Below are 20036 nucleotides of genomic sequence, written 5' to 3'. Positions count from 1 at the left end.
GTGTATTGCAGGCTGCCATAGACTTTCATTACAGCACAGCTCTCTGTGGTGTCTGTGAGTCACAGAGTTTGTCGATTTTGGGGGTGCTGAAATCGGGGTTTTGGGTAGTTTCCCTGCATGCCCTGGAACCCGCCCCCCCATCTGTAAAATCCTAAAATTGCTGTTTTTCGCGATTTCCTGTGTTTTTCCCAGGCGTTTTTAATGCAAAATCAGCACCTGCGGTGGCCATCTTGGATTTTCTTTAAAGTTTTTTTGACTTAGAAGCTTCGATTTTGCTCCAAACTTCACAGATGGCTACCTCAGAACAGGATGGCATGGATTCATGCCGTAAATACGGTGGATGGCTTGCAGATTCGCAGCCGTGTATTCTGTGCACCGCAGCCCGTGAGGGGCGTGAACCGTGCGTGGATTCTGCACTATTCTCTGGAGAGGCCCTGCTTTCAACTGATTTCACCAGTGACGCGATTCCAGTGTCCGGGGCGCCAAAATTGGGCGAGGAGGGCGCTTTTGCGAAACGCAAGCGCAGTTCTGGGGAAAAATTCTCATAAGTCTTCTGAACATTCCAAATCTGAGTCCCGCAGATCGGCTCCAGCTGCTGGGGATTAAATTCCGCCGGATTTGTGGATATGATGTATCCAGCTTTCATGGGAAAAAGGGCTATGCCTGTCTCTCCCTCTCAGACTCTGGTGCGGCAGTCTGTTCAGCCTTTGGATTCCAGCATGTCCATTTGCTCCTTTGCTGGTCCACCTGAATGCCAGCGGTAGCTCCCCGCTATTGCCTCAGTGCCTGCATCAATTTTTATGCCGTTGCTGTCGCACGGATCTTCAGCGAGGTCCGCAGATGTGGCTAGCTTAGCAGATCTCAAAGATTCCCAGAACGCTGATTTCTGCGTTCTGTGAGAGGATCAGACAATATGCAGGCTCTTTAAGTCTAGCCGCCTTCCTGATCTTATCTCTGAGTCCCTGTGGACATTGAAACTTGATTCAGACTGAGATGGATAACCTGGACATACTGGCCTAACTTGTGTATGCTGGACACTACAGACATTTTTAACATATATTTTCCCATAGCCTAAACCAGCTTTCTTTTACAAGCTAACCAGATGGCCCAGCCTGTACCTTGCTGTCTGTGAACACATGTATCCTTTGAAATGCTAACCCAGCTGGCCTTTGCTGAAAAGTTCTTGCCTCCATTCCCTGCTGGGAGGATACTTCTCCAAGGTTCTGCTGAGCTGCTATCAGTGCTGTATGACTTCACATATGCAAGACACCCTGGAAAACCATAAAACATTTATAACAAGCAACAATCCCTGCAGGATGACGGGGGAGTAGAGCGATGAAGGAGGCTGGTATCAAGACAGCACTTTTAACCAGACTGGACATTTGCTGCCTGTCTCTAAAGCGAGTTATGGGAACCAGGCACAGCTGGGGTGCTGAAAGGTCACCCTTGCCAACTTTCTGCATAAGACTATCTACAAGGACGCCATCCTGAAGATGTACAGCATTGTAAAACCACAAATTAGCATCTGCAAGGTGATAAGGATCTCAGAGCTGGAGGAAGAAAGTTCACGAAGAATTCTCTGTTTCTGTTTGGGTCCCCCTCCTGGGGGGGGGGGGGAAGGGAGAGAGGCGTGGACTGGGGGAGGAATAGTTAGGTATACATTTTTGTACCAATAGGGAAATACATGACCAGAGTTTGGGGATGTGCTTTTTGGAACAAAGGAAGAATTTCTCTATAAAAAAAAACATGCATCACAGGTAGAGCCAGAGAGATTCACTTGCTTATGTCAGTGGGGTAGTGCAAGCCCCTGCTAGGCATATCAGTGTAAGTTCTACTCTCCATTGCATATTCTGAACTGACAATATATTTATTTCTGCTATGCCTTTGCTGCTGTAATTTTGTAAGTCTTTATACTAACAATAAAAATATTGTCTGTTTTGGAAAATACAATGCTGTCTCGTAGTCATTCCAATGAGGTAAAATAAGCAGCATTACTTCAAGACTCAGCGGTTCAGGCAGAGTGTTCCATCATGAGTTTAAGCCCCCGCTTTCCGCTGCATTTCCAGATCACAAGGACTTGGCGGAAATGCTCTTGGAGGTTTGGGAGGCCCCAGAGGGTCCCCTGAAGTGCGCTAGGGCCAAATTGTATCTCATGGCATTGGAATTTTCTAAGCGCTTAGTCCCGCCGAGGGTGGATTCGGTGGTGGCTTGGGTCTCTAAACATACCTCTTTGCCCTCAGTTGGAGGTGTTGTCCTGAAGGATGTTCAGGACAGAAGACTGGATTTTGTCAGGACGCATCTTTTTGATTCTGCTACAATGGGATCCTTGTGGCTCTGGACTGGCTCAGGAGACCTTGGTACGCAGACCTTGTGAGGTTGTCCTCGGGAGGGGTCTGTGTCTTCCTTGCCATCGGAGGTTGCTCACGCAGGGGCCGATTGCATTTCAAGATCCGGACTGCTTTGGTCTTACAGCCTGACGCTTGAGCGGTCAGCCCTAATAACCAGGGATTATTCCTCTGCGGTTATCGCCACGCTCCTATAGAGCAAGCGGAAATAGACTGTATCAGCCTTACTCGAAAGCCTTGAGGTGTTTTCAGGCTTGTGTGGAGGTTCAGGTGGACTCTTTGGTAAAGTCGGTGGTTTATGTTCTGGACTTCCTGTAGGCTGGCCTCAGGAAGGGTCTGGCTGTCTCTTCTCTACGTGTTCAGATTGCGGGACTCTCCTGTTTAGGTCCCTCTTTGTTCAGGGGTTCTCTGGCTTCTCACCCAGATGTCCGGTTCTTGACGGAAGCCGGGAGGCTGAGGCCTCCCTTGTGACTGCCTTGCCCGCCGTGGAATCTGAATTTGGTCCTATGCTCTCTGACTCGTCCACCCTATGAACCCCTGGATGGGATATCTCTGAAAGATCTTGCCATTAAGCCCATCTTCCTGGTGGCGGTCACATCAGCACAGCGAGTGTCAGAGCTTCAGGCTTTATCGTGCAGTGATCCTTTTCTTCGCATCACAGAGTCTGCAGTGATTTTGAGGATGTGCCTTCTTTTCTTCCGAAAGTGGTTTCACTTTCCACATCAACCAGGAAGTTCGTCTGACAGCCTTTGTTCCTTCGGGTTCCAAGTCTCAGGACAGCGTCTCCTTTGAGATACCTAGAGGCCACTGACGTCTTCCATCTGTCGGTCCATCGGTTTAATTTTTAATTTAATTTAATTCTTATATACCACTAATAACCGTGAGGTTTCTAAGCGGTTTACAAAAATGATGCATTAAAGATACAATAAATAAAAACTAAATAAATAAGATAGGTACTTGGAAATTTCCTAACTGTCCCAAAGGCTTACAATCTAACTAAAGTACCTGAAGAAAAATAAAAAGACAGAGGTAGAGATAGAGATAGAAATGAAATATTCCAATAAGTAATGAAATATTCCAATAAGTAATGAATACATAATGTCCTGGCAGGGCTCGCGCGTCAGAGTCAGCCTGCTTCCAAGGCTACTGTTTTGCATTGGATACGTGAGGCCAATTCTGCTGCCTATATGGCGGCGGGGAAGAAGTCTCCCTTTGGGGTGAAGGCTCACTCTACTAGAGGAATGGTTTCCTCGTGGGCTGAATCTCATGCAGTCTCGCCTGAGGAGATTTGTCGGGGCTTCCCTTCATTCCTTTTCTAGGTTTTACCAGCTTAATGTGGCGGCTAAGGGTGATACGGCCTTTGACGTTTCTGTTTTCGTGGCGGGCTCATCGGGGCCCTCCCCCTTGAGATTTGGAACTGCTTTGATACATCCCACAAGTTCAGCCTCCAGAGGGATTCTACAAGAATGAAATATTAGGTTTCTTACCTCTGCTAATCTTCCTTCTTGTAAATCTCCTCTGGAGGCTGAACTCCCGCCCATCTTTTTTGTCTGATTCGCAGGTCTCCTCTTCAGTAACCGGTAAGCTAGATTTCTGTCTTTGACCAGCCTCTCTAAGAACTACATGCGTATTCCCCTTTGTCAGGTTTAAGGGTTGGTGGGGTGCCCTTTCTGATATTCAGGCTGTGGCTACATTCCATAAATTTCCTATGTTTTGAAGTTTTATAATGTTCACATTATATGTTTGATTACAGTTAGCCTTTTTTGGCCGTGGTTTTTAGTGTAATAATTTCTTGAGCAGAATTGACTGGTAGTGGGAGTTTCCTGCGTCCTCTCTTTTTTTTTTCTTCTGTTTCCTGTTGTCATAGATCTACCTGGCTTTTCTACTAACTGGCAACAAGAAACAAAAAATCCAACTTAACTGCAGTCAAATATCAAATCGAAGAACAAAAAGAGCAGAGATTGCAATGATGATGTACAGGATGCCAAGACTTTATTAAACAATCATAAAACAGTTTGTTTCCAAAAGGACTGATAAGACCGGACCTAACACGGTCTGTGTTTTGAAGAAATATTCCTTCCTCAGGGGTCCAAATGCATGTCAGAGCAAAATGACCTGATGGATAACAACTGAATGAAAGCTGGAGACAGTAGTGAATAACCGTTAGTGCTCTTGCGTGATGCAGGGCCAAAAGGTTGAAAAAAAACAAACAAAATCTTTTGGTCCTGCATCGCGCAAGAGCACTAACGGTTATTCACTGCTGTCTCCAGCTTTCATTCAATTGTTATCCATCAGGTCATTTTGTTCTGACATGCGTTTGGACCCCTGAGGAAGGAATATTTCTTCAAAACAAGGACCGTGTTGGGTCCGGTCTTATCAGTCCTTTTGGAAACAAACTGTTTTATGATTGTTTAATAAAGTCTTGGCATCCTGTACATCATCATTGCAATCTCTGCTCTTTTTGTTTTTCTACTAATTGAGCATGACAGGAAACTCCCGTGCAGGTAGCCCAAAGGGGAGGGATCAAGTTTTAGTAGCCCTGCAGCAGAAGCTACCAGACATACAAGATCCCTCGAGTTCAGCCTCCAGAGGAGATTTACAAGAAGGAAGATTAGCAGAGGTACGAAACCTAATCTTTCATTCCAGAATTACAAGTTATGGTCCTTCATTTTTGGTGCATTTAGGATATCCTGCGAATTTGCCAAACAGCCTCAAATAACAGGCAGTGCCAACTTCTTGAGGCAACACAGTATTTTTCATGGGTGGGAGACTCAAGAGCAATGTAAGGAAATTCTTCTTTACAGAGAGGGTGGTGGATGCCTGGAATGCACTCCCGAGAGAGGTGGTGGAGAGGAAAACGGTGACGGAGTTTAAAAAAGCGTGGGATGAACGCAGAGGATCTAGAATCAGAAAATAATAGTACATATTGAAGAACTAAGGCTAGTACTGGGCAGACTTGCACGGTCTGGTCTGTATATGGCTGTTTGGGGGAGGATAACAATAATAACAGTTTACATACCGCAATACTGTTAAGTTCTATGCAGTTTACAATAGATTAAGCGAGGTACAAATTGATTGAATTTAAGAGGGGGGAAGAGAAGAGTGGAGAGTTAATAGGACCGGAAATGCGTTGTTGAGGAGAAAGAGATTAATAGGACAGAGGAATCACTATGGAGGAGAAAGAAGATGAGTGGGTCAGTTGTCTAGATACTTTAGGAACAGTTGAGTTTTTAGACGTTTTCTGAATTCCTCACAAGTAGTGGGCGAAAGCAGCTGATCTAGGTCTTTACCCCACAATGCTGGGCTGGGGAGGGCTTCAATGGCTGTGAGGGTATAGATGGGCTGGAGTGAGCTTTGACAGAGACTTCAGTAGTTGGAACCTATGCACTGTACCAGGCAGAGCTTTAGATCCTTGCCCAGAATTAGCTAAGAAGAAGAAAAAAAAATTAAATTAAATCAGGTTAGGCAGACTGGATGGACCATTCGGGTCTTTATCTGCCGTCATCTGGTATGTTACTATGTAAATGTCAATTTAAAGAAATTGCTACCTGCACGTCTTCTTAGGCTCTGAACATTACCAAATGAAATCAGGAAGTTCAGAAGCCCTAACCATAAAACTATAGATTGCTCTCCACCCTACATATATACACACTTTGGGCTAGATGCACTAAAGGCAGTGATTATCTAACGATCGTCGCTAAACAGGTTTTGACTGGATAAGTGACAATTGAATTTGCTGACCTGATCAGGGCTGTGGAGTCAGAAGATAAATGTTCCGACTCCAACTCCTCAGTTTTTTGTACTTCTGACTCCGATTCCAGGTACCTGAAATTTACTCCGACTCCTCGACTCCGACTCCACAGCCCTGGACCTGATGCACAAAATAATTCACCGTGTGTTTGTTGTTTTGTTTTTTTTTCTCGATCACTCATTCTGCAACTCAGCCATACAAATAAGCTCTTTAATATTAAAACGCCATGCAAACTAGCCAAGCGATTGATGCACTAACATTGCTTTGCGATGCACAAAATAAAAAGTGATGACTTTTAGGGATCCAAAAAAAGCGACTTGTCAAGACCGATCACTTACATGTCTTAATGATAGTTCAGCCTTGAAATTAATATATAAACATTTACCCTTTTTTTAATGGGCATAGATGCTGTGCATGTGTTATACACAATATCTGTCCCATTAAAAATTAAAAAGCGAGCTGAGCCATGTCCCCCCCCCCCATGACAATAATGGCTGCTCCTGTGCCATCAACACATCCAGAGAGACAGGAGGGATGCCCGCTCCCTCCTGCCTCGGCAACCCAGTTGTGCATCTGGGTCACTTGAACTCCCCCACCCTCGTCACCCCCCCACCCTACATAAATATTCCCCCTTCCATCACCCCACCAATAAGACCCCAAAAAACAGTCCTAGTGGACTGGGGGGTGTCAGCTCAGAGCCCCCTCCCCCAGCTCAAGCAACCCCCCAGTCCTTCCCCTGTACCTCATTGTAGAAGCCGGCAATAGGGATGCCCACTCCCTCTTGCCAGCAGGTCCACCTCATCAAAAATGGCTGGGCCTTCCCCTTCCTGGTGCATCCTGGGATGTACCGGGGATTGGCCTAGATAACTTAAGCCCCTCCTATGGGAGAGGCCTTGGGTATCTGGGCCAATCAAGGCCTTAGGCCACCTTCCCAGTGCATCCTGGGATGCCCTGGGGAGGGACCTAAGACTCTGATTAGCCTGGGTACCTAAGCCCTACTCCTTCCATTTAAACTTTACCAATTCCAGAAACGCTTCAACCCTGAGATGTCCTGTCTGTCTAAATTAGAGTGTAAGCTCTTCTAAGCAGGGACCGTCTATTGAATGTTAAATGTACAGCACTGAGTATGCCTTTCAGCACTATAGAAATGATAAATAGTAGTACTGGTGGTAGTGTTTATCCAGTGCTTTCTCTTATATTTTTCAATAGTTCTGTGCTTATCCAATAAGTACCTCTTAGAGCTTCTCTCTCTCTGCTGAAGATGTTGCTTTTTGACATTACAGTTCCCCCTGGTTCAGACACCTTCCTGCACTGCTTGGTTCTTGCAATCTGCAGTCAACGTGGTCTTTGAAATCCTGTTCTCAAAGTCTCATGAGAGTAGCACTGATCACATTCTGAGAGAGCTGTGCAGTGCAAGGAGGCCATGACAGCAGCAGCATTTAAACCACAGTTTCACCTTCCCCTGCAAACTCTGCGATACATGGTTGGTGCAGAATTCCCCCAGAACCACTTCTCTACCGTACCCTTACATGATACCAAATTTCAGCAAGACTCGGTCAGTTGCCAAAACATGGGTTCAGCAGAGAACAGTGCTGGCTTACAGGTGGTTGATTGATTAATACAGATTGAGCTATGATAAAGAAACAGAGAAGAGATAAGAGGTATCCTCTAGGTCCTCAAGCTTCTTTGGTTTGGAAGAACTGGGCAGAGTGGATGGACTCTGCTCTTCATCTGCTGTGTTAATATGTTATGGTAGAATTTAACAGGAGGAATGGAATATCATTCTGTCTTTGGATAATCTCTCCACAGTGCTGAGCGTGCTGTTGTGGCCACTGGTGGTATACCATGAGTTGATCCAGAGAATGTACACTGGCCTGGAACCCATCCTGATGAAACTGGATTATAGCATGAAGGGGGAGGAGACCCTGCATCACAAGCATGAGAAGAGAAGTAAGGAAGGATGGGATGCACAGGGAGGGGCTCCGACATCACCCAAAGAGAAGTGTAATAATGTCACATTCGTAGGGCACCTTCAGCTGGGGATCTTTGTGTAAGTGCTGGACAGCACCATGGGAGAGAGGCTAGATTAAAGGGACTGTCTGCTTTATCTTTATAAAAAAATAATAATAATAAATAGCAGAGAAGTACATCAAAAGATACCTCCCCCCCTTACCCCCAGATAAAGAAAACAACAACATTGCTGGTTCACCAGTTTCTACAGACAACTAGAAGGAGGCGGATCTGGAAGTAGACTTACCCTCTGAAATGTAAAAAAAAAACAAAAAAATGTCCACCAGGGGGAGGCCCAGCAGGAAGGTTGGATGGATGTGGTCACAAAGCTAATTTGCTGAAGACTTTTGGATCCAGGAAAGAAACCAGATGCCTTGTTGCAGGCCAGCTTGAGAATCAGCCCCTGTAATTCCAGTTGGGATACTTTAAAGCAACAGAAATGAGCAAGTTCCTTGGGCATAGCATGGAATCCACAGTGGACATCGACTGCTTTAGTTACTGGGAGCTGCAGAGCTCTCTGTACTGTACTTGTCAACATGTACATTCCGATCATTCTAGTACTTAGTCGGCCTCTGTTTATTTCATTTTCATGGTAAATAGAAGTAAAATTTGAAGATTACAGGAGGTCCTTTCCTGACTATGTGGATTCAGAGATGCAGAAGATCCTTGAAAGGGGAGTTAGCTCCTAAGGGAGGACTAAGGGGTCTATTTCTCCTAGAAAATAATAACTTACTGTTTTAAAATTGTGTATATTTCATATCCTGAATATCTGAACCAGCCTTTTCTATTTATTCCTGCCACATGCTGCAGCACCTGTTTTTAGACCTTTGAATTGTAAGAAGTCTCCCTCCCTTATTTAATATGCTGCTGAGAAAGTCTCTGATTTCACAATGATTCTCTCTTCTTTTCCTCCTCCTCAGATAAACAGGGGAAGAAAGAACCAGAGGCAGGTGATGAACCAATGGCAGAGACAGACAGTGACAGTGAGGCTGAGCTGTCCAGCTTTTCGCCATTGGTAGGTGTCTCATTGTGGTGAGAATGAAGCAAGTCGTGCGGTGTCTCAGCATTGGCATTGTGCATATTTACAGACTATACTTTTCTGGGTTCTTAGATTATATATTGGGGTGGAGAGTGATACGTACTATGCACACAATAACTTCTGTGACCTGCTCCTATAAACAGGTGGATGCGAAGACAACAGCACTTGCACTGGCCATTACTGACTCTGAGCTTTCAGATGAAGAAGCCTCAATTCTGGAAAGTGGCGGATTCTCGGTTTCTCGGGCTACAACCCCACAACTGACTGATGTATCTGAAGGTATGTGGCAAGGAGGGGAATAGAGACTTCAGGTATTAAGGGCTGTTCTGCAGAACCTTCAGTGATGCCTGTTTAGGGTCATAACTGCAGCCTGCCAGAGATTTACACAGCAAACTACTGAAACCTCAGTTATCCCAGGACAAGCAGGCAGCATATTCTTGACTGATGGGTGACGGCACCGACGGAGCCCCGGTACGGACAATTTTAGAGTGATTGCACTCTAAGAACTTTAGAAAGTTCTAGCTCGGCCGCACCGCGCACGCGCGAGTGCCCTCCCGCCCGACAGAGGCGCGCAGTCCCTCAGTTTCTTAGTTTCCGCGGAGCTAAGAAGACGCGTTTTCAACGGCTGTTGAAACTTTTTTCTCTTTGCCTTCCCGCTCGCGTAAACTTTTGATTATTTCATCTTATTTCTTTTCTTTTTTGTAAAAAAAAAAAAAAAAAATCCTTCATTTTTTCTTTAATTTAATCTTTCCCCGGCGGGGCCTTCTGCCACCATCGAAGCCTCGGCCTTCGATTTGGCTGAAGCCGTTTTTCCTTTCATGCCCCCTCAACCGGGTTTTAAAAAGTGCCAGCGGTGTGCTCGGCCTATATCTCTCACGGACCCACACAACTGGTGTTTACAGTGTTTGGGTCCTGAGCATCAGGCCTCTACTTGCACCCGCTGTGCCACTCTAAAAAAACGGACATTAAAAAATCGCCAAATCCAGCAGCGATTATTGTTCGGTGCCGAGATGTCCGACCCCGTTCCATCGACTCCAGCTTCGGCACCGATTCAGTCGGCACCCTCTTCTTCGACGCCGCGTGATTCCGCACCGGCGTCTCACCAGTCAGGTAAGCCGGCTAAGAAGCCTTCCCCGCTGGAGCGTCCTCCGGTCTCGAGTGCAGTGAGTCCAATCCTGCCGACTGTGAGACGCCAGCGGAAGCGTTCCGCCCCTATAGAGGTGAGTCCCTCGACATCGGGCTCCTCATCTCCAGGGCGTCGAACGGCACCGCAGGTACCGCAGAAGAAAAAGGCGGTACCGGTGCCATCCCTTGATGACCGCATCACGGCCATCCTTCAGGTGCAGCTTAAGGACCAATTGAAACAGCTCCTTCCTGCTATCCTGGCTCCGAACCTTCCGGTGCCGGTCCGCACCGAACTACCGGTACCGATTGTGGAACAGCCTGTGTTACCTGCTTCCACTATTTCGGTACCGCTTCAACTAACCTCATCGGTATCGATGCCAGTTCTTGCACCGGAGCCGAGAGCTCACCATCAATCGGTGCAGACTTCGGCACCGGTGCGACCGATAACATCTCCTGACTCGATATCGATGAGGTCGGGTAAGTCGTTACACAAAACCCGACACTTACAATCATCGACACCTGAGTCTCGGGACCATACTCCCCATGTCAGGGATCCTGATCTGTGGGGAGACTCAGAGGAACCCTTTCTTTCTGAAGGCGAATGTTCCTCAGAGGAGGAGGATTCAACTGTCCCTGACCCATCCTCCAAACAAGTCACTTCCTCTTTCTCCTGCTTTTTGAAAGAGATGTGTGACTCCTTATCCATTCCTTTGGAGGCTGAATCCAAAAAGTCCAAAGCTTTTTTGGATGCCCTTGATTTTGACCAGCCTCCAAAAGAATTTTTGAAACTCCCTCTTCATGACATCTTGAGGGAGACTTTCTATAAGAATTTAGAGACTCCTTTAACTGTCCCAGGGGCCCCACGTAAACTGGATTCTCTATATAAGGTAATTCCCATTCCTGGGTTCGACAAACCTCAACTTCCACACGAATCCTTAACTGTCGAATCCACCCTTAAAAAATCTTCAGGAGCCAGTGTATATGCATCGGTACCTCCTGGCAGAGAAGGTAGAGCCATGGTTAAATTTGGTAAGAGGCTCTACCAAAATGCTATGTTAGCAAATAGAGCTAGCAATTATGCTTTTCATTTTTCTTTTTATTTGAAGCATCTCCTTACCACCATGGCTTCCTTCGAAAAGTACCTTCCTTCACGAAAACATCACTCCTTTCATACCTGTTTGTCGTCTCTTTTTCAATTACGTAAGTTCATGGTTAGATCCATATATGACACCTTTGAACTTACATCCAGAGCGACAGCAATGTCGGTAGCTATGCGTCGCCTGGCCTGGCTTCGGGTATCCGACCTTGATGTTAATCATCAGGATCGGTTAGCCAACGCCCCTTGCCTAGGGGATGAGCTCTTTGGGGAATCCATGGACTCAACCACACAAAAGCTCTCTGCTCATGAGACACGCTGGGATACCCTGCTTAAAAATAAAAAGAAGCCTCCTCCGCCAAAACCATATAGGCAGCAGTCGGCCTATCAACGCCGCTTCACAGCTCGGCCATTACCTACCACTGCTCAGCAACCCAGGCGTCAAAGGCAGCAACAACGTCAGCCTCCCAGACAGCAGCCACAGCAGCAACCTGTGAAACCACCTCCTCAGCAGAAGTCACAGCCCTTTTGACTTCATTCTCCACAGTATAGCCAGTATTCCTATTCCTGCTCTCCTGCCTCAACCTATAGGAGGTCGACTTTCTCTGTTCCTCAGCCGATGGGAAGTTATCACTTCGGACCAATGGGTCCTCAACATCATCCACCACGGCTACTCTCTCAACTTTCAGACTCTTCCATCCCAAAACCTGCCAAAAGAGTCTGCTTTGAACAGTCCTCAATCTGCCCTCCTCATTCAGGAAGTTCAATCCCTCCTTCTTCTAAACGCTATAGAAGAAGTTCCTCCAGATCAAAAAGGACAGGGATTCTACTCCCGTTATTTTCTAGTCCCCAAAAAAACAGGAGATCTCAGACCGATTTTGGATCTCCGCGATCTCAACAAACACCTGGTAAAAGAAAAATTCAAGATGCTTTCTTTAGCCATCCTTTATCCTCTTCTCAATCAAAACGGCTGGCTATGCTCCCTCGATCTCAAAGAGGCATACACTCACATACCGATCCATGTAACCTCAAGACAGTATCTCCGTTTCATGATCAATCATTGTCATTACCAATACAAGGTGCTGCCCTTCGGCCTTGCCTCCTCTCCAAGGGTCTTCACCAAGTGTCTCATTGTGGTAGCGGCATTTCTACGCTCTCACCACCTCCAGGTCTTCCCTTACCTGGACGACTGGTTAATCAAGGCCACATCCGCTCAAGCAGTTCTACTGGCCACCAACCAAACCATCTTGTTTCTACGAATTCTGGGGTTCGAGATCAATCTACCCAAATCTCATCTCATCCCCACTCAGAGACTTCAATTCATTGGAGCGATCCTGGACACACTCCTCATGAGAGCTTTCCTACCATCCAATCGTCTTCAGACCCTTCAGTCTCTATGTCAGCAGGTGCTTTCACTACCTTCCATCTCAGCCAGGCAAATGATGGTACTCTTGGGGCACATGGCATCTACAGTTCATGTCACGCCCCTCGCACGTCTTCACCTGCGCACTCCTCAATGGACCCTTGCTACTCAGTGGTCCCAAGCGACGGATCCTTGCTCACGACACATATCTGTGACATCATCTCTTCGTCAGTCTCTTCAATGGTGGTTGGTATCCTCAAATCTATCCAGAGGTCTTCTGTTACATCAGCCTCCTCATCAACTAGTCATCACCACCGACGCCTCTCTTTATGCATGGGGAGCTCACTTGAACGAGTTCCAGACTCAAGGTCTTTGGACAGCCCAGGAAAAGAAGCATCAAATCAATTTCCTGGAACTCAGAGCGATGTTTTATGCCCTCAAGGCCTTCCAACATCTTCTCTTTCCTCAGGTCCTTCTGTTGTGCACAGACAATCAGGTTGCGATGTACTACATCAACAAACAGGGTGGGACAGGCTCTCGCCTTTTATGCCAAGAAGCCCAAAAGATCTGGAATTGGGCCATAGATCACCATCTCTTCCTGAAAGCTATCTACATTCAGGGAGCACAGAATTCTTTAGCGGACAAACTCAGCAGAATTCTCCAGCCTCACGAGTGGACACTCGATCCTGTAACTCTGCAGTCTATCTTCACTCAATGGGGCACTCCTCAGATAGACCTCTTTGCAGCTCCTCACAATCACCAGCTGCCCCTATTCTGCTCCAGACTTTACTCTCCTCACCGTCTGGCAGCGGATGCTTTTCTCCTAGACTGGTCGAATCTGTTCCTGTACGCCTTCCCTCCTCTGCCTCTAATGTTGAGAACCTTATTCAAGCTCAAGAGGGAACGAGCCACAATGATTCTGATTGCTCCGAGGTGGCCCAGGCAACATTGGTTCTCCCTTCTACTTCAACTCAGTTCCAGGGAACCTTTTCTTCTTCCTCTGTTTCCTTCTCTGCTTACGCAACAGCAGGAAACCCTTCTACATCCCAACCTCCAGTCTCTGCACCTGACAGCTTGGTATCTCTCGGGCTGACATCTCATGATACTCTTTTATCTCAGCCTGTTCGTTCCATTCTGAATGCCTCCAGGAAACCAACCACTCTGCAATGTTACCATCAGAAGTGGACGAGATTTTCCTCCTGGTGTCTTCTTCATCATCTTGATCCAACTTCTCTGGCAGTGGAGACATTGTTGGATTATTTGCTTTCTTTGTCTGACTCTGGCCTTAAGTCCTCTTCCATCAGAGTCCACCTCAGTGCCATTGCAGCTTTTCATGAGCCAGTCCATGGAAAACTTCTCTCAGCTCATCCCCTGGTATCCAGGTTCATGCGAGGGCTTTTCAATGTGAAACCACCTCTTAAAGCCCCTCCTGTTATCTGGGATCTCAATGTGGTTCTTTCCGCCTTAATGAAGCCTCCATTTGAACCTTTGGCTACCTCTCCTTTCAAGTTTCTCACTTGGAAAGTGCTTTTCCTTATTGCTCTTACCTCTGCCAGGAGGGTCAGTGAGCTTCATGCACTGGTCGCAGATCCACCTTTTACGGTTTTTCACCATGACAAGGTGGTTTTGCGTACGCATCCAAAGTTTCTCCCTAAGGTTGTCTCTGAATTCCATCTCAACCAATCCATTGTTCTACCTGTTTTCTTTCCAAAACCTCATTCTCATTCTGGAGAACAAGCTTTACATACTTTGGATTGTAAAAGGGCTCTGGCTTACTATCTAGAGCGTACGAAACCCCACAGATCAGTTCCCCAACTTTTTCTGTCCTTTGATCCAAATAAATTGGGACGTCCCGTTTCTAAACGTACGTTGTCTAATTGGCTGGCAGCGTGCATTTCATTCTGTTATGCTCAGACCGGACTGACACTGGAAGGTTCTGTCACGGCCCATAGAGTCAGAGCAATGGCAGCTTCTGTAGCTTTCCTCCGTTCCACTCCTATTGAGGAAATCTGCAAGGCTGCTACTTGGTCCTCAGTTCACACTTTTACATCTCATTATTGTCTGGATGCTTTCTCCAGACGGGATGGACACTTCGGCCAATCTGTTTTGCAAAATTTGTTTTCTTAATGGCCAACCTTCCCTCCATCCCTCTTTTTGTTAGCTTGGAGGTCACCCATCAGTCAAGAATATGCTGCCTGCTTGTCCTGGGATAAAGCACAGTTACTTACCGTAACAGGTGTTATCCAGGGACAGCAGGCAGATATTCTTGCGTCCCACCCACCTCCCCGGGTTGGCTTCTTAGCTGGCTTATACTAACTGAGGGACCGCGCGCCTCTGTCGGGCGGGAGGGCACTCGCGCGTGCGCGGTGCGGCCGAGCTAGAACTTTCTAAAGTTCTTAGAGTGCAATCACTCTAAAATTGTCCGTACCGGGGCTCCGTCGGTGCCGTCACCCATCAGTCAAGAATATCTGCCTGCTGTCCCTGGATAACACCTGTTACGGTAAGTAACTGTGCTTTCCTCCCCCAAGCCGCCCTGATGCTCTGCAGACAGGTTTATTCTGTTGAGATACTGAGACTTGGCTATATGCTGTCATTTGGCTTGCTTTCTTTCTGTGCTAATGCATTATAGACCAAATTATAGATATGGTGCTGAAAAATCATCTCCAAAACAATTGCGTGCTAGAGAAAGATCCCGCGGGGACAGGGACAAATTTGTCCCTGTGTCAGTCTTCATCCCTGCAAGCTCTGTCCTCATCTGCACAAGCCTCAAACACTATAAATTCATAACTGTTAAAAATGTGTGCAGATGAGGACAGAGCTTGCATGCATGGGGATGAAGATAGATCCTGCAGGGACAGGACAAATTTGTCCCCGTGTCATTCTCTAGTACTAAGCGCTATTCTGTAAACGGCGTGTAGCACTGGGGCCCACACTCAATACTGAGCATGAGGATTTCCAGCAACTGGAACCTAGTGTAAATCCTTCCACCTCAATTAGGCATGCAAATTCTTGGAACGTCCATGATCCTCCCGTGGCCATGCTCACTCTTCAGACCTGCCCATCTTTATAGAATGGTGCCTAGCAAGATGCAGCTAGAAATTCTAATTATAGCCAGTTAGCACCAGTAATTGATTAGTGCCCAATTATCGATGCTAATCAGCTCATTGCTCAAATTGGGTACATATAGGGTGCATGTACAGTTTTGTGCACTACAAATAGAATCTGGAGTCATGTGTGTAACTGAGCGCTTATGTATGAATGACAGCCAATGTAATTACCCCAAATGGCTATGCAGTAGGTGAGACTGAAAGAAGCCCAGAGACCCACAGGGAGGTGCAAGGGAAGGTGATGGAACATTCTGCATCTGTAGCTTCTGACATAGAAGATTATGACAGGTAAAGAGTGACGACGTCCATTCAAACTACTCAGTAAGGTTGTTAGGGATGTAATTGATATTTTGTGCGGGTTACCTCCCCCCCCCCTTTCTTAGAAGTACAGAAAGTTATTTACTGCTGTTTTGAAAGCGGAAGATTTAGTTTTTGATTTCCATTCTCTTGCCATTTGAATCAGCATTTCACCAGTCCTTTATTTTAGTGAGAGGGAGAAGGTTTCCTCTCATCTAAGGGTTGCCAGTTGGTAGCAGACAGGATGCACTAGTATAGTGGCAATTGTTGACTTCTCTGAGCTTGAAGGATGCTGGATCCAAACCCACAGCCCTTTCCTTTCAGCTAGAGGAGCCACAGGATCAGCTTGTCGTCTTCTCACTCAGCTCCCCATTTGTTATTTCCCTTTTTCAGGACCCCTGTAGTGTAGTTTTCTGTTCCCATTAATAACATAGTAACATAGTAGATGACAGCAGATAAAGACCCAAATGGTCCATCTAGTTTCTAGTCTGCCCAACCTGATTCTATTTAAATTTTTTTAGCTATTTTGGGGCAAGAATCCAAAGCTCCACCCGGTACTGTGCTTGGGTTCCAACTGCCGAAATCTCTGTTAAAACCTACTCCAGCCCATCTACACCCTCCCAGCCACTGAAGCCCTCCACAGCCCATCCTCCACCAAATGGCCATATAGAAACATAGAAGACACAGATCATTCAAGTCTGCCCAGTACTGGCCTTAGTTCAATATTTAACAAAATGGGGGAACTAGAAATCATGGCCAAAGATGAGAACCTAGACATCATAGCAATCACGGAAACATGGTGGAATGAGGAAAACAAATGGGACACAGTGCTGCCAGGGTACAAGCTATACTGGAGAGACAGGACACTTTAGAGAGGAGGAGGAATAGCACTTTACGTAAGGGATACCATTCAATCAACCGGAGTGGACGCAGCAACGACAAATGACCAACTGGAATCAATATGGATTAAAATACCAGGAAGAAAAGGAACTGAGATAAAGATGGGGCTGTACTATCGCTCATCTGGGCAAACAGAAGCAAAGGATGAAGAACTGAGAGCCGAGTTGAGACGAGAATGTAAAAACGCAAATACCTTAGTTATGGGAGATTTCAACTATCCCGGGATAGACTGGAGCCATGGAGTTTCAAAATGCTCAAAGGAATCGGAGTTCCTAGAGGCTGTACGGGACTGCTACTTGGAACAGCTTGTCAAGGAACCAACGAGAGGGACAGCTACTCTGGATTTAATCCTCAACGGGCTGAGAGGACCTGCCCAAGATATGGAAGTAGTGGGACCATTAGGAAACAGTGATCACAACATGATCCAATTCAAAGTGGAAATTGGTAGGCCAAAGGGGAGGAGAACCATTGCAACAGCTTTCAACTTCAGGAAAGGGAACTATGATGCCATGAGACAAATGGTAAAAAGAAAACTCAGGAACAGCTCCAAGCCTGTGGAGCAAGCCTGGACCCTATTCAAAGACACAGTAAACGAAGTGCAAAACCTGTATATACCCAGGTTCAGAAAAGGGTGCAGAAAGAATCAAGCAAAAGACCCAGCATGGTTAACCAATGAAGTTAAGAAGGTGATAGGAGACAAGAAAAAATCTTTCAGGACGTGGAAGAAGGATAAAACTGAGGAAAATTGGAAAGAGCACAGGAAAGAATGTCACCACGTGGTCAGAGCAGCAAAAAAAGAGTATGAAGAAAGACTTGCCAAGGAGGTATGGAATTTTAAAACATTCTTTCGATATGTGAAAGGGAAACAACTGGCGAGGGAGGAGGTAGGACCCTTGGATGAGGGAGACAGGAAGGGAGTGGTAAAGGAGGAAAAGGAGGTGGCGGACAGATTAAACACGTTCTTCTCGTCGGTATTCACAATAGAGGACACATCCAACATGCTGAGACCGGAAAAAATCTTCATGGGGGATCAAGAGGAAAAATTATCGTGCATGGAGGTAAGCCTCGAAGACGTACTCAAACAGATAGATAGACTAAAAACTGACAAATCTCTGGGCCCAGACTGGCCTCTCTTTCCACACTCCACTTTAATGTAGGTTTCTGTTTCTCATTGATTATTTCTCTCTTCAGGACCCCTTTAGGATTATTATTTCCCTCCCTCCCCGTGGGTCCTTTGTAATGTAGGTTTTTTATTACTGTCTTGCAGATCTTGATCATCAGAGCGTGCACAGTGACCCTGAAGAACCCTTCACTAAAGATCTGACGGAGTTCCCATCAGTGGAGGAATACCATGCCAGAGATCAGGAGTCGGGAGGTGAACATGAAGATTTTGTAGTTTCCCTGGAAGCCCAGGCACCTGAGGCCACAGACTCTGACCTTACCATCCAGACACTTGCCTCTCCTCTGCACTTTGTAAATACGCATTTTAATGGACAGTCTCCAACCAGTGCCACACCTAGCCTGGGTATGGCAATTGAGGCATTGAGTGAGGAACTAGTTACCACAGCCATTACCACCGTGGTACAGAATACCCTCTCTGCTCTCCTGCGTTCTTCAGAAGCCAGTGAGGAGCCATCCATCTCTGAGTTTTTGCCCAACGAACCCCAAGAAGATGTGGACTTCCAAGCCCAGCTGACACAGACTGAGATGCTCCCAGCAGCAGAGGAGGCTGGGGATGAGACTGATGACTTTGAGTTGCTGGATCAGTCAGAGCTGGAACAGATGGATGCAGAGCTTGTACTCGGAGGTCAGAAGGAAGAGCAGGAGTTTGGCACAACACAAGTTCAAAACTCTACCTCTTCCTCCTGTATTCCCTCCCTATCCCCCAGTGAGCAGCTAAAGCAGCATCATGAGGAAGAGGAGGAGGCAGCAACTTTGTAAAGCTGACGTCCAGAAGAAGGAAGGAGATGTTCCCTGAATGTTTTAGCAGCTGGTGCCAGTTCATCTGTGTTACCTTGTGGCCGGAATTGCAAAACTGTCAGTGTTAATGTGTAGTCTTTGGAGTCTTGCTATTAGTCCTAGTGCTCTGGGAGGGGACTTCCTGGGCAAGGGCAGGAACTGGAGCCTAGAGGCTAACTTTACATCAGAGACAAAAGAAGCAAGCTTTAGAGTAGTGTTGTCATATCTTTCTGTTGGGGGGGGAGTGGGGAAAGGGGATTTTTTTTTTTTTTTGCTCGTCTTTAATTTTGCAAATGGAACAGAAACTTTAATTGTAGCAGACAGCAGATGCACATTTTGTAAAGGGAGACAATATGTTGGTGATTTTCTTTTGTGAAGAAGCCCTGCTGGAGTGGGAGGTTGTTTGTGTGTGTGTAGCGCTTGATGGTAATTGTTGTTGGAAGTATTCACAGATAGAACTGACACTTTGGATGAACAGATTGTACCAGTATGATATATGTAGAAAGAGAAACTCAATAGACATGGGAATACAGGGCCTATGGAGCCTAAAGATTGGTGTGATAGAGTTCGAAATAACACTGCAGCAAGACAGGGGGTCATGGGGTCTGAGGATGATAGAGCTGGGAATACAGAGTTTGTGGAGCTTAAAGATTGGTATTCTGTATGATAGAGATGGGGATTGCACTGCAGTAAGGTAGGACTCATGATCTCTGAGCATGATTGCTCACATGTCATGCTAACAAGGTTTAAAGTCATGCAGATTGGCTCTATATATTCCATACTGCCTGTGTTAAATCTGGAATTAATAGATCTTAGATACTGTACCTATAACACTATAAAGCTTCTACTCTGCTATGATAACATTGCATATATACACTCTCTAATGTCCCAGGGTCAGGGAGCAGAGGACTGAGGAGCCTGCATGTTTTAACTTTCACCACTTTTCCAAGACTCAAGTATAAAGGGTGATCTGTGGGGCTCAAGCTTCTTGGGAAGGAATCGCCCTGTGCCAGCACAGTATCATAACCTCAATGCAAGGTTCCA

The 20036-nt window shown here is 46.3% G+C and overlaps 1 protein-coding gene across 2 annotated transcripts in view; it reads left to right on the top strand.

Annotated features, from left to right (window-relative positions):
* The window catches only part of RETREG2 (reticulophagy regulator family member 2), a 75303-nt gene extending 56060 nt beyond the window's left edge, over nt 1–19243 (top strand). For both annotated transcript variants that reach the window (XM_033945806.1, XM_033945807.1), the window contains exons 6-9: nt 7906–8046; nt 9027–9121; nt 9289–9424; nt 18301–19243. In XM_033945806.1, the coding sequence (XP_033801697.1) occupies nt 7906–8046; nt 9027–9121; nt 9289–9424; nt 18301–18974 (1046 nt within the window). In that variant the 3' untranslated portion in view covers nt 18975–19243. The remainder of the gene's footprint in view (nt 1–7905; nt 8047–9026; nt 9122–9288; nt 9425–18300) is intronic.
* Nucleotides 19244–20036: the final 793 nt, after the last annotated feature.

The sequence above is a fragment of the Geotrypetes seraphini genome, chromosome 5, assembly GCF_902459505.1.
Source record: "Geotrypetes seraphini chromosome 5, aGeoSer1.1, whole genome shotgun sequence".
NCBI classification, from domain to species: Eukaryota; Metazoa; Chordata; class Amphibia; order Gymnophiona; family Dermophiidae; genus Geotrypetes; species Geotrypetes seraphini.
Note: the sequence above shows the minus strand (reverse complement) of the source record. Positions and strands in the feature narration are given on the sequence as shown.